Source organism: Apium graveolens, chromosome 7 (assembly GCF_009905375.1).
Source record: "Apium graveolens cultivar Ventura chromosome 7, ASM990537v1, whole genome shotgun sequence".
Classification (NCBI taxonomy): domain Eukaryota; kingdom Viridiplantae; phylum Streptophyta; class Magnoliopsida; order Apiales; family Apiaceae; genus Apium; species Apium graveolens.
The window spans coordinates 9,470,878-9,485,886 of record NC_133653.1 but is presented as its reverse complement, the minus strand read 5'-3'; the positions used below and the strand labels follow the sequence as shown (position 1 = coordinate 9,485,886).

The following is a 15,009-nucleotide window of genomic DNA, read 5'->3' as shown; positions in this document are numbered from 1 at the left end:
CTCTCGAAGAACGAGCAAAATGGATTCACATCATGATGAGTAAAAATAAGAATTAGTGAATTTTCAATGTTACAAGTATTGAGAATAAATTTTTAAGTGATGTTTATTGTTCAAAATTTTTATTTGATTGGTTGTATGACTTTCTATTTGTTGATCGCAAGTTGTTTTAATAAAAAATATTACTATTTGTTGCTATTAGTAAGATAAAGTCATGAATCTAATCGATTTCACTAATTATTATTGCAGTTTAGCAAGAATTTTTTCAGTTGTGTAGCTAAATCGTTCTCTCTGGGTAAGTATTTCTCTCTGACTAATTTATTTTTAATCGATATTTGTTGGTTAAGTATTTATGCAAATTAGAGGTTGCTAGATTAGTAATATTTCTCTCTGTTATAATTTGAAGTTTGTGAACTCGTATTACATGCTGGAATATATCAAATGAATGTAGGGTATGGAATGGGGGTTAATGAGAATAGGAATGAAGGGTATGGTTATGCAAAATAATAACACAAACAAAGATATGTAAACTAGGATCGTGTAATTCAATGGCATGCCTTCACTACCGGATACATTTTTATCCTCCTATAGAATATAATACCTTGCACTCTTGCAGAATATAAGGCTTTTGGGATGTCGAAAAATTAAAGAAAAGAAACCATGTTTTGTATATCTGGTTTTATTCTTATGTTAAATAAATTCACATTTTAGATTGATCTTTAGGCTACAAGCATAATGTAGGATAGAGTCGTAAATTAGAGTCTGCTATGCTCGACAAAGGAGATCCTGTAATGAAGACTAGAGCTAATAGGGATTTAGAGTCTGTTGCTTCCAGGAAATTGGCTGGGGGAAAATACATACTATCGAAGACCATATCTATTATTCCAAAAAGATTAAGACGCTAGAAAACATATATGGAATGAATAAGTCTCCAGTTCTACTCCATAAGTTCCTCTCGTGACATTTTACCAGGCCTTTTGTAAAATAAAAAAAACACAAATTAAGGTAGAGAATGTTAGTGCTCAAGTTCTTTTGGAATGTCTCCGCTTAGTAAATTTCCAGAGAGGCACATGTGTTGTAGAGCATTGCACTTAAATAGGGGTATGGAGCCGGTGAGAGAATTACAAGACATAAGTTTTAATGATATTGTCGGTTAAGGAGCATTAGATATCCAATGATCTTGTCGTAGGTTATGTGATGGATTCGCCTTTTCCATTATGTTTCTGTGAATTAAGTTTTATGGTGCCACAACCTCTTATTCCTTTTAATGATATCCAATGGATATGATTATTAACTAATCTAATAAGGAGCGTGACTATTGAAGAAGTATATTTTGTAGGAATCCAACAGTTCAATGTCTATGATTCTTTTTCCCTTTTTATGAATATTTTATGCTCTTAAGTTTATTCTGTTACAATGGGCCTCTGAATTCATAAGCTTCTTTCAATTAGCTTTATTTGGCAGAGGAGCTTATTGGTCCGCGTGGTTTTTTGGATTTGGGTTAGAATTTTCAAGTCATTCGATCTGCTGTAAAATGACTTGATCGTTCTTGAAGCACCAATTATAGGTAGAAACTACAATATGGTGTTTGTTGATATTGTTGGCTCCTCCTGTCAATGAGCTGCTATCCGGGTTTTGATCAATCGGCAAGATCATCTCCTGTATGGGCAGACATAGTACTAGTACATGCTGAGCTAAGCCAGCATGTGCTTACGCAATTGTGCATTATGATCTGTAAGTGTCACCATATACTCATTGAACTTGGGCAGGTTAGCTTTTTTGTTGCTGAGACAAGCAGGCAGGCTGTTCGATTCAATGTGATGATATACTATTTTAATAACAATTCAGAGCATAAATGTACTCTGTACACTTCTAAATATTTCTTGCTCGAGAGAACTGATTGCAGAAACTATACACTCCTAAATGTGCTATGTACTGTTAGCATAAATATGTATTACTCTCTGTTTACTCTCTATTGAGGTTTAATCTCTGTTTTTTTGTAATTAGTGCAGGTTTAACAAAATGGATAATGCGATAATGCTGGAAAACAGAATAGAAGAAGAAGAATTCGAAGAAGAAATTGACGATCAGTTTTATGAAATAGTTGAGTATTTATTAATGGTGATCAATGCCATAATGACAGTGCTAAAAGCTAATTTAACTATTTTGAGTGAACCTATTGGTCGTTCTCTAACACGACGACCAATATCTAGGATTAGATACACTTTTATAAATAATATGATGAATGAAGATCCTGAAAATTTTCGCGAGTTACATAGAATGTATTCAAATGTGTTTCTCAAGTTGTTTGGCATCATAAGAGAAGGAACTAATTTAAAAGATACACAATATGTGTCTATTGAAGAAATGGTTGCTATGTTTCTACTAATTGTAGGACATAATGATCGTTACTGTAATGTCAGTCAGAGGTTTGATGGCTCACACTTCACTGCTAGTAAAAACTTTAATAAAGTTTTGAAGGCTTTGAATATTATAGCACCACAAATGATGGTAAAGCCCGGGGGTGTTTCCCCAAAAATTTTTGGAAGTACAAGATTTTATCCTTACTTTAAGGTACCTTTTTGCACTAAAAGTATAATAATTTGACTATATTCTAGTCTAGTTTGTAATTCTAATGTTATATTTTTATGGATATATTAATTTAGGACTGTGTTGGTGCTATTGATGGAACTCATATTCTGGCTATGATAAGAGGTCGAGATGTTAGCAGCTACCGTAACCGTCATGGATTTAATTCCCAAAATGTTTTGGCTGCTTGTAACTTTGATTTGGAATTTATTGATGTGCTTAGTGGGTGGGAAGGTTCGGCACATGACTCAAAAGTGTTAAATGATGCACTATCGAGGAGAAACGGGTTGGAAGTTCCTCAAAGTTATATTTATTACACTTTTATTTATTATTTTTCTTCTATCTATGGTATTGTGACTTTTCATTTTATAAATCAATATAAATTAGTGGAAAATGTTTCATTTATTTACTAATCGTCGTCAATTTTTATCTGCAATTCGTAAAGTAAGATATCATCTAAAAGAGTTTGGTGGCGAAGGTCGTCACCTAAGAAATGTAAATGAGCTAATTAATCTCTGTCATTCCTCGTTGCGAAATGTGATCGAGAGAATTTTTGGTATCTTCAAATCTCGATTTACGATATTTAAAGTTGCACCTCCATTTCCATTTCAAGTACAAGCAGAGTTTGTATTAGCTTGTGCTGGTTTACACAATTTTCTTCGAAAAGAATGTCGCTATGATGAATTTCCTATTGAAGTAGTAGATGACCAATCTTCAGATATGGAGTAAGCGGATAATCTTGAATCAAATATACCAAGCCAACAACAACAAAGGACTGAAGCAAATACTTGGACAGCTACCATCGCTAATTCTATGTGGGAAAATAGGCCTCGTAATGTAAACGAAGAATATGAAGAAGACCAATATGATGAGAGTGAGGAACATAATGGATATTGAGTGAGGAGTTACACTTTTTTTTGTTAGTTGATGAGTTGGACTTGTCATTTGAATCTTGTTATTTATTTTGAATTACAACATTGCTATTAGTTGATATATAAATTATTAATTAAAAAAATATTAGTAAAAGAATCCAATAAAATCATTCAATCCATTAAAATCATTCCATCAAAATCCACCAAAATCTGCATAGAATTAAAAAAATCAACATCAAAATCTACGTAGAATTTAAACAATCCATGGATTTTCAAAATCCATTAAAATCCATAGATTATTAACAATCCATTAAAATCTCAAATGAATACACCCCCTTAATACTGAAACCTCAAAAAAAACAATTAACTGGATTTTAAATATAAATATTAAAACTTAACCAGATTTTTGAGTAAAATATGTTTTTGAATTTTATAATTTTTTATCGGGTTTTCTAATGTGTGGGCACACAATAAGCACTAACTACCATGAGTTTGTACATTTTGATTGGTCCTCTAATCATAAATATTGATGGACTTTCTGCATTTACAACAACTCCACCAATAAAAATACACCAAACTCATAAAATTTAGTGCTTATTGTGTGCCCTGGAACACACCTTAGAAAGACCGGTTTTTTATATAGTCTAAAAAATAAAAATGCACAAATTGCCACAATCCCCTCTTATTTTTAACAAGAAAAAATATATTAAAAATTACAAACCCTAGATAAACCCTTCTTATTTCTCCTCTTTTCAATTCAGCTTAAATTTGGCTTGTAAATTTCACAAACAACTTCATCTTTTCAGTTCTCTCTGGTAAGCAACCCTTTTCTCCCCTTTTTGTGCTGAATTTATGTATGTAAATATACCTGTATGTATATGTTTGCATCTTTTTCTGCTAAATTCTTGATTTTTATGAATTGGGTAGCTTAAATAACCTGTTATATACATCACCCACAAAAAAAGATTCAAAAGATTCAATCTTTTTTATGTTTTAGTCTCAATGCTGCAAGTTTTGAAGTCATAATTTGATTATATTATGTCAAGATTAGATTTTTAATGTATTAATTTAATTATAAAATGTCAAAATGAGATTTTTAATTTTGTGTGGTAGAAAGGGATTTCAAGAACTGAAAATGTATGGTTGTTCTGTTTAAGTTTGTTAAGTTGATTGTTGGGAGTAATGTGTGATGGTCATGTGAAATACGTGTGAATCGAAGTTTGTGTTTGTTTGGTGGTAGTAGGTTATTTAGGAGGTGCTGTATTTGAGATGGATATTGATAGGGCTGATGGACGTACGGCGAACCAGTTGAGACCATTGGCTTGTTCTCGCAATGTGCTTAATCGAGCTCATGGCTCTGCAAGTTGGTCTCAAGGTACATGTTTTTGTTTACTTTGTTTTAATTGTCTTTTGAAGACAAATTCATATTTTAGGAAAACTAGTAGTTTATTTATCGTAATTAAGGAAAAATACTAGTTTATTACTTTATTGTATTTTCTCTTTATAGGAAGTGTGGAATGTTAATATTATAACATTTATAATCATGTCCCACTTTATTCTGCATTGAGCTTGTTACTTTTTAGTTTTCTGTTTTAATCTTGCAAGTCTCGGCGTTTGAACTTGTTTGTGAATCTGTATGCATATGTTCGACACATCCATGCTTATATGCCTGCTACTGTCATGAATTAGAAAACCAATTTTAGTCATTAGGAATTCGTTAAGAGTTATTTTACTCTCATTTCATTGGGCATGGTACATTAGTCGGTGCTCATGGTTTGTTTAGGGGAGACAAAAGTTATTGCTGCGGTCTATGGACCTAAGGCTGGAACGAACAAGAATGAGAATCCTGAGAAAGCGTGCTTTGAAGTCATTTGGAAGCCTAAAACAGGGCAGATTGGTATGAGTTGCTTGTTACATTTTGGAAGTTCTGTTCAGTTACATATTTTTAATGCTTATGTACCTAACTTTTCTTGGAATTATATGAATATTTTCTTTTGAATGATTAGGAAAAGCAGAAAAAGAGTATGAGATGATACTGAAGAGAACTGTGCAAAGCATCTGTCTTTCGAATGTCAATCCAAATACCACAACTTCAATTATAATTCAGGTGAGCTCTTAATTTTGTGTGGCACTGCTGCCTAGTTTTATTTATCTGTTCGTATTCCCATTTATGTAGGAAATAAAATTTACAGTGGAAATTCGGCAGAATATTGAGTATCTAAAATAGTTTGTAGGATAATTTTTCCTCAAAGTGTTGTGGTTGAATCCTAAAAAACAGTCATTCCTCATTATTTTGATGTAAGTTGCTCTATTTCTTTCTCATTGTTCCTAAATTTTGCATCACCTGATTTTGAGTTTGCATCCTGCCATACTAAAGTGGTTATGTTATCAAGCTTTCATCGACCTCTAAAATCTCGTTAAAGTTTCCGACACCAAGTGGCAATAATAGTCAGATATGCTCGTTACCTATTCAACATACACATATGTATTTGTAGTTGGATGGACCTAAATGCTTTCTACTAAAATATCCTCTTATTCGGTTTCCGAATTCGACTGCACATAAGAAGTATCTAAACTGTGAATATTGAATAGAACCTGCGCTTTTTCTCAATTTTGTATTAGTAGTTGGGACATTGGTTTTAAAGTTTTCACAATGTCAATACTCAATAGTATTGTGAATGGTAATTTAAGCGCCAGTGAATTGATGCTTTGTCCTTGGGATGTTTAACTGTGAGGTTCTATTCTTCTTATGTATAGTATGCTTGCCAGCATTTATCATATTTATCTCGAACTAAATTCTAGTCTAAAGCTTCCAAAAATCTCTTTATATTATGAATTTCAGTATGGCATGTCTTCCGTGCATATGTTAATGTTAACTGTATTCTAGTCTAAAGTTTCCAAAAAATCTCTTTATGTTATGAATTTCAGTATGCCATGTCTTCTGTCCATCTGTTGTTAATGTTAGCATCCTTATGCATCTTCATTTTTCTTGCTGTTTGGATTTTTAAAGAATACCATAGATAAAAGAAAGCAAAACAATTGAACATATGTAGATTTTATTCCCGCAAAAAGAAGTCAAAAGACTCAAAAAGTAATACATATATTCTCTCAAGTTTCATACTCTCGGTCACGTTACTTTGAGGTTTTTTGTTTGATCATTAGCCTCATTGGTATTAGACTCATTTTCTAAAATTGACGTTCTTAATTAATTTTTAAATTTTTAGACGTATATATTTTGACAAGCATGGTTCTTTATGCAGGTTGTCCACGATGATGGTGCTGTATCCTTGTTAGATGTAGTTCTTGAAAAAATGATAATGCCTTCATATTATTTTCAACAAATCTGTTTTTCACCACCATGTAGCATCCATTTTTTACACTACTTTAAATTGATATTTTGACTAAAAAGCACCATCAATTAGGCTTTCTTAAATTTCCAACTTACCGTGGTTTTTGTGTAATTATCTCTAAGAAATACTAAAATTCTGATGCTATGAAATTTCATTCAAAATACTAGACAACAAATCACTTCATTGTTATTGTGAAAATTGACATAACCTATTTTAGCTTCTCCCATGTGCCATAAATGCAGCTTGCACAGCCCTTGTGGATGCTGGTATCCCCCTGAAACATCTTGCTGGTAATAGATCCTTGGCAATTCATCCTTCTTAGTCTCGTATGATTTTGATCCATCTTACCTTTTTTAATACTCTCTTTTTCTTTTTTGGTCAGTTGCAATATGTTGTTGTGTATCCCAGAATGGTCATGTTATATTAGACCCTAACAAGCTAGAAGAGCAGGTTGGTCTGACACTGGGACCTACCATTTTAATTTTTCTGCTCTAGCGTACAGTTTATGATTACTCAAGCTTACTCAGAGATACTTCTGTTGATTTCACCGGTGAAATGCATGTTTGCTTAATGATTATCCCATTCTGCTTTTTATGCTTCCTCGTAAGATTTTATCTAAATTATGCAGAAGATAAGATGCCCTTGGGATTTCTGTAGGAAGACCCATGCTATTTTTCTAATTATATATGCACATGCCCCATGATATCAGTTGGTCTTTTCTGTCGGATTTCAGTCTCTCTCTGTTTGTGAGTTTTGAGAAGAGGGGCCGGGGTAGTAAAATTTAAGGGCATCTAAGTAGCGGCTTTCAGTATAGTGTAAACATATGCTTGTAGACCGAAGTCATAGTTCAAAATATCTAGATCTCTTATTTATTTATTTATTTATTCTTTTTTAATAAAGAATAATACATTTATCAATCGTCTCATACATTACGATTGTACTTGGCAGACACTGAAGGCCTTTGCTTATTTAGTTTTCCCAAATTCTATTATTTCATTACCTTCTGAAGCATCATCGAAGTTGAGAGGTGAGCCGCTGGAACAGGGGATTATTACATCTGTTACTCAAGGTGTAATGCCAGGTAGTACTCTAAATTTTAATAAGTCTTTATCAAGATTTTCTGCCGCATCTCTACTATATCATTTTGCGGATTACTGGATTATGATCTACAATCTAAATCAAATACCATCATGCCTGTCATATGTGTTATTTACTTCACTTGTTTAATTATTTATTATACTTGGAGGTTTGCATGTTTTTAACTGTTAGCTGAGACAGAATACCTTACTGTGCTTGCAATAATAAACCACGCAGAGAGGTCATTGAATTGTTCATCTCCTTGTACACTGAAGAAGAATATTCTGTTTCTTGTGAACAAAAATCTAAAACTGGAGGTAGATGTTTTACAAAGCATTGAAAAATTTCTGAAAAGAAACCTTTACTGTGTAATAAAGTGTAATTGAAACTGTACACAAGAACATAACTTCACTAATCACCTTTAATTTGTCAACTGTTAAATTAGACGAATGTTTCCGGTATTTCGTCAGTGTTGTCCTTTTAACTGATGCTCCCTTTGTCCTAAAAAAAAGATGTCGACATACATTTTACAAGAAAACTGAATTTTGCTCTTCTCTACAATCTTGTGGTCCAGTGGTTCACACATTCTTATAAAAAAATACTTTCATCCACCAAGACACCCTTTCTTTTGGTTAATGTAATCCAGAGTTGGCAGTTCATGACTTAATAAGCATGTCAACTCTTAAGGTATATAATGAACCGAAGGGCTTGGCACAGAGCCAACTTTCTCTCTCGTTACTAAGAGGATGAGGTTTCAAGATGTAATGTCCCTACTTGCTGCAGAAAAGATGATAGAGTGTTGAAGTATATATTTAGTTGTATTATTGTATACTCTGGAAGTCTTCTATTATTTTCCCGGTGTCTAAGATGTTAACTGGAGTACAAAAAAGGCTCAACCACTATGTTTGCAGTTACTTGACTTGTATTTGATTACCTTTGCATATCCACACATTCATTCTCTGTTAACACCAGTAGTAACAATGAGGAAAGGGGGGGGGGGAGGTTTTATGCATTCTTACAAAATCTAAGTATGAATAATGTCTTGAGCTTGTTTTGTAAACATAATGAAGTAATAATGTATTAATTAGTGGTTGTCTTTGTTTTTTTATCTATTTCCAATCAGTGGAGGATTATTTTCACTGCCTGGACCGAGGGCGTGCTGCTACTTCCAAGTTGTCTGACTTTCTCAGGAAGAATTTACATCTGCAAACTCCAAATAATCCATCTAAAGCCGGGTAATGTTAAATTGTATGAGAGAATCCAAGAAATTTCGAAACAGTTGATATTTTGTAGTTGCTGCTAAATGCCAAGAATTAGTAACACATCGAAAACTTCATAACCACCATGAAGTATGTGCTATATGTTAGACCATGGTTTGTTACAGGATGTTGGCTTTGATTCTAATGTATTAATGTAATGTTAGCATACATTGTAAACATTTTTAGTACAGAGTTCAATCAGAGTGATGATGTCCTTATTTTTCTGAAGCCGGAATGATGATGCCTTAAACTTAAGCATTGACTTGATTTCCCTGAGAAAAATTGTCCCGAGCCAGCCAAATGAACAGACTGAGTTTTTGTGAAGTGACATTTTCTTTTGCAGTTTGCTCAGGCTATCCCAATTTCTGCGAAGAATAGAATGATGCTTAAATATTTAGGATCCTAAACACGTACGTAGGTTAGTTACATGAATGTTTACAGCAAATTAATAACATAAACATAATTAGGTTAGTACGTATTTAGGAACATCAAAATCGAATATGCATATGATTGGTTTAAGCTTTTCCCTGGTTTGTAATATCGTATAAAATAGTTAAACATATCCTGATGTGTATTAAAAAAGTAGTTAGAGATATTTCGATTTGTGTATAAAAAATTAAGTAGTTATAGATTTTAGCGACAATGAAATAAATAAACGGATCAACAAGTATGGAGATGGAGACATTACATACTTCTTTCTATTTATATCTCTTTTGTGTAATTTTTAATATTTGTTTGAATATTTAAATAATGTGTAGTCATATATCACAAAGTAGGTCAATTTAAATGCAATTAATAGACAATTAAATAGAATTAAATGGAGTACCTAATTATATTCAATCTTTTCGTTTTGTATTTAAGATGCTGCAGGTCTGCACCTAGATCACAATCTTTACAACTAATTTACTGCACATAATTATTCACCCTTTAAGTATGTCTAAAAGTTCAGTCCACCATTTAAGACCTTATAGTCAATCAACATGAAAAAAAACCAGAATGTCTTATAAATAGTAAAAATTGATTGCCCATCATTTTTCACCAATCAAACACCTTCTTGTATCATTTTATGAAGAGGTTGAAACAAAAGTTATACTCCCTCCGTCCCAATTTATCTGTCATGTTTGACTTTTTGCCGTCAAGTTTTGACCGCAAAAAGTTAAACAAAAAGTTAAACAGGACAGATAAATTGGGTATATGATTGCCTTGAAATTGTTAAGTTCAATATTTGCCGCAGTCGTGCAACATAGGTTACCATTTGTTAATGATACGAGATATGATCCTCGTAAACCCGTCTAACGCCTTGAGGTCTTAGGAGCACCCCTGAACTTCTCATTATAAAAGTTTCTTTGATATTTTTTTGTGGTAAACTGAAAGTTATTTGAACCTTAGTCTGTATAAGAACATAAATTGAAATTCATGGTACTTAAACTCGAACCGGAAATTCTGGGTTCTGGATGGCTCCCCTGAGTACATGATTTAAGTACAGAATATGTTAGTTAGCTACATTTTTTATGAGGCTTAACTGCTTACACCTACAACACCAACTCCATCTTAATATTATCTGCATATATACATGTAACAATTTGGGTGCAAAAACACACACACTCACTCCCTCACTTTACTGTACAACTGCATTCCGCAATCTGTTAAGTTTTGCTGAGAATGGAACACAAGAACAAGAGATCTCTTCTCAGTTACTTTCACGAAGATGGAAAATCAACTCAACCGCAACTTCATCATCTCCCTCATCACCAACAAATCTCTTGTAATCTTGATAATTTCCTTTGTAGTACTTCAACTTCCATTGTTTCTCCATCACACCAAAACATAATGCATTCGATGATGCAACCTCCAAGCCCTGATTCTCCGTGGACGCTCTCTCCTCTTCAAAGCCCTTCTCCGCCTCTCCTTTGCCACTGCATTGCCTCCCTTCACCGCCTTGATGGCACTGTCCATGCTATTGCAGCCATCAATGGCACTGTTTTTACAGGCTCTGACAGCAGTCGAATTCGTGCATGGCGCCAGCCAGATTGCCTCGAAAGAGGCTATCTGAAGGTGAGTTCTGGGAGTGTCAGAGCTATACTAGCTTATGGCAATGTGCTTTTTACTTCCCATAAGGATTTCAAAATCAGGATGTGGATTGTCACGGCTTCTGATAACTTCAAGGCCAAGAAAATCTCAACTCTACCAAGAAAAAACTCTTTGTTCATGTTCCCTAGGAGAACTAGTGAAGGTCATAAAGATTTCATATCTTGCATGGCATATTATAATGCTGAAGGGCTTCTGTATACTGGTTCATGGGACAAAACTGTCAAGGTTTGGAGGGTTTGGGACAGTTTATGTGTCGATACATTCTTGGCTCATGATGATAATGTGAATGGAGTCGTCGTAAATCAAGAAGACGGGGTTGTTTTCACTTGTTCATGCGATGGTTCCATCAAGATTTGGAGGAGAATTTACGGCCAAAGCTCTCATACTCTAACCATGACACTTAAGTCTCAATCTTCTTCCCCTATCAATGCCATGGCCTTGAGCACATCGGTCATCGACTCGTACGTTCTCTACTCGGGATCATCCGACGGGTTTATAAACTTCTGGGAGAAGGAGAAAGTATCAGGAAGGTATAACCATGGAGGGGTCTTACAAGGACATCGATTCTCGGTGCTTTGTTTGGTTGCACTAGGGAAGCTAATATTCAGTGGATCAGAAGATACTACTATCCGGGTATGGAGAAGAGAAGAAGGAAAGTTTAGTCATGAGTGTTTGGCAGTGGTGGATGCACATAGAGGGCCAGTCAAGTGTTTGGCTGCTAGTTTGGAAGTAGATAAAGAAGTAGGGGTTTTGCTTTATAGTGCTGGTTTGGATCAAAATTTCAAGGTTTGGAGAGTCAAGTTAATGGTAGAAGAAAAAAGTGGTACAGGACAGATTCTTGATAGTGCTAGTAATATGAAGTTGAAGGAGTTTGAAATAAGTCCTGTGCTGTCTCCTTCATGGGTTTTAAGGAAGCTCCATGGAAGCCATCCTTCTCGTTAATCGCCATGCAAGTGCTCAAATCAGAACCAAATTAAAATGAGAACAGTGAGAATCAAACAAATTAATTGGCGAATTCGTATACACAAATCACCAAATAGTTTGACATTATTTAAAAATTTTAATGATTTGATGATTAAATTATCTCGGTGATATACTAATTTGATTCTCTTAGTTCTCAATTTAAGGTGATTCTCAGTTGAAGCATGATTCTTCTATATTCTTGTTTCATTTGGTTGTGTTAAGTTGTATTGTTACATATTAATGTATCATAATGTATTCTATAAAGAAATGAATTTTGCAGTTTCAAGTTCAGATAACAAATGCAAATTATAATCAACAATATCTATATCTAGAAATCCAACACATTATCTATCCTGTATGTGACAATGATCATCCTATATAATAATATTATTATACTATTATATTCAACACTGCTTTTTCATTCCACCGTTAACAAATTAATATCAACCAACAGACGAAAAATAATAAAGATTTGCAAATATTTGAGAGGTAGGTTGATAGGTTCTGTGCCATTTTCTCACACAAGAAATTCCAGAGTTAATAATGGAAGTTGCCAACAAAAATCTGTCCGTTTTCAAAAAGTAGTGCCCTTCTTGTGAAACGAGAAAAATATCAAGTTGATCACTCGTTTTATTCAAATATATCAAATATGTCATTATTTTTCAATTTGACTGAATTTGATCACTAATTTGAAAATTTGTATGAAAAAAATTATCTGCCAATGACTAAATCGATACAAAATTATAATTTTTTAATAACTAAATCGATACAAATTTTCAAATTGGTAATAAAATTGAGTCAAATTGAAAAATAATGACCTTTACATTTGGATGAAATGTGTGATGAATTTAATATTTTTCTCGTTGCGAAACTAGTCACGAAATTATTACAATTTTGTTCTGATTCCGTGAAAAAGAATTGCGACAAATTATTTGTTGGAAAATATGGGTATAAGTCATATATTGGTAAGTCATATTTTTGAGCATTATGACTAAAAGATGTGTGAGATATGATGATATTCTCTTAATAATGGAAATATTATTTTCCATTAGAATTTGGCTCAAATATTATGACATAAATTAATTTGATTTTGTTTCAGATTAATTGATATGGTGTATGTCTTGATATATTTAATCTGATTCTGTTTCAGATTATTTATGGAATAGAGTAGCTTGCAAGTATTACACCGATTCCATAATTAATGATATTTAATTATGGAAAAGAGTAGCGCACAAGTCTATCTACACCTATATAAACACCTCTAAGGCGTTAGGGTTAGACACACCAAAAACATATTCGCCTCTAAACACAAATCTCTCTCTCTCTCGGTGATAGTTTCGTGTCCGTTCAAGCTCGCTGAAGGTGCTCGTTATCCGTAACGCCGCCGCTACCTCGTTTTATCCTGGGAGGCTATCGACTCGCACATGCGGTGAGAGGTGAAATAGCTTTAAGGAGACAGTTTCAACTGGACTCGAGGATCTCTCTTCTGTTTATATCTTTTCTTCCTCCGTTTGATTTCGTTTACTCACGCACACACTTGTTTGATTATTTGTATTAATCGCAGATTGTTTTCACAATCTTAAAGCTATTTATTTTATATACATCTGTGACTGATACATCTGTATCTGCTTGTTTTGTTGAGTAACAGATCGATGGAGAACCAAACTGTGAACGATTCGATGAACATGACGGCTGATCCCAACGCACAGATCACTGGATCTGATGGGGTTCACCAGCAGCCGATTAACCCTAACGCACGGATCGTACGATCTGATGGGGGTCAAACGCCTGTTGGACATGTGCCTTCGGGACATGTGCCTGTGGGACACACTGTCATTGGACAGTTTAGTGTTCCTCTTGGACAGATATCGGCATGATTCACTCCTCCGATCATACCTGCGATGCCTACTGGTGTGCATACACCTGTAGTATAGACGCACGTACCATCTGTTCCACCCGTGGTGCCTGCTGCACCTGTTATGCCAACTGTGCCTGCTGCACATGCTGAAAAACCTGAGAAGTTCAACGGAACGAACTTCAAACGTTGGCAACAAAAGATGCACTTTTATCTGACCACGTTGCATATGGATCGCTTCCTTAAGGAAGAACCACCGTTGCTCACTGCTGAGAGTAACATGCAGACTGTGTATGCTGCTGATGCTTGGAAGCACTCCGACTACATCTGTCGGAACTATGTGTTAAATTGTTTGTCTGACTCGTTGTATAACGTATACAGCGCGAAGCTAACAGCTAAGGTCTTATGGGAGTCACTTGACCATAAGTATAAAATCGAGGACGCTGGGGCAAAGAAGTGGATTGTTGGCCGCTTTCTTGATTATAAGATGACAGACTCTAAGACTGTGGTCAGTCAGGTGCAGGAACTGCAGGTGATCATTCATGACATTCATGCTGAGGGAATGGTCATAAGTGAGTCTTTCCAAGTTGCTGCTGTTATTGAAAAGCTTCCACCTGGATGGAAAGATTTCAAGAACTACCTTAAGCACAAGCGAAAGGAGATGTCTATGGAGGATCTTATTGTTAGACTTCGTATTGAAGAAGACAACAGAGGGTCCGAGAAGAAAGTTAACGTTGCCACTGAGAAGGCAAACATGGTGGAGCATGCTCAAAGCTCCAAGCCCAAGAAGGCTAATTCTGGTAAAGGGGCAAAGCTGGCACCCAAGGGAGGGATTTCGAAGTCGAAATTTCAAGGAAAGTGCTACAACTGTGATAAAGTTGGTCATAGGTCTTCTGACTGCAAGAAGCCCAAGAAGCCCAACAAGAAGAAAGAAGCAAACATGGTAGAGAATATCT

At 34.6% G+C, this 15,009-nt stretch overlaps 2 protein-coding genes across 3 annotated transcripts; both read left to right on the top strand.

The window, feature by feature from the left end:
- Positions 1-4,140: 4,140 nt before the first annotated feature.
- LOC141673081 (exosome complex exonuclease RRP46 homolog) lies at positions 4,141-9,399 on the top strand. 2 transcript variants are annotated; one of them, XM_074479813.1, is made up of 9 exons: positions 4,141-4,273; positions 4,702-4,833; positions 5,242-5,355; positions 5,465-5,565; positions 6,719-6,739; positions 7,026-7,098; positions 7,191-7,258; positions 7,757-7,889; positions 9,009-9,399. In XM_074479813.1, the coding sequence occupies exons 2-9, from the start codon at positions 4,728-4,730 to the stop codon at positions 9,122-9,124; spliced, it is 732 nt and encodes a 243-aa protein (XP_074335914.1). In that variant the 5' UTR covers positions 4,141-4,273; positions 4,702-4,727; the 3' UTR covers positions 9,125-9,399. The 2 variants fall into 2 exon arrangements, with proteins under 2 accessions (XP_074335914.1, XP_074335915.1); XM_074479814.1 differs by having other exon boundaries at positions 4,699-4,833.
- Positions 9,400-10,335: 936 nt separating this feature from the next.
- Positions 10,336-12,463, top strand: LOC141673079 (protein JINGUBANG-like). The gene has a single exon (XM_074479812.1). It carries the CDS (start codon positions 10,807-10,809, stop codon positions 12,175-12,177), a length of 1,371 nt encoding a protein of 456 aa, XP_074335913.1. The 5' UTR covers positions 10,336-10,806; the 3' UTR covers positions 12,178-12,463.
- The last annotated feature ends 2,546 nt before the right edge of the window (positions 12,464-15,009 follow it).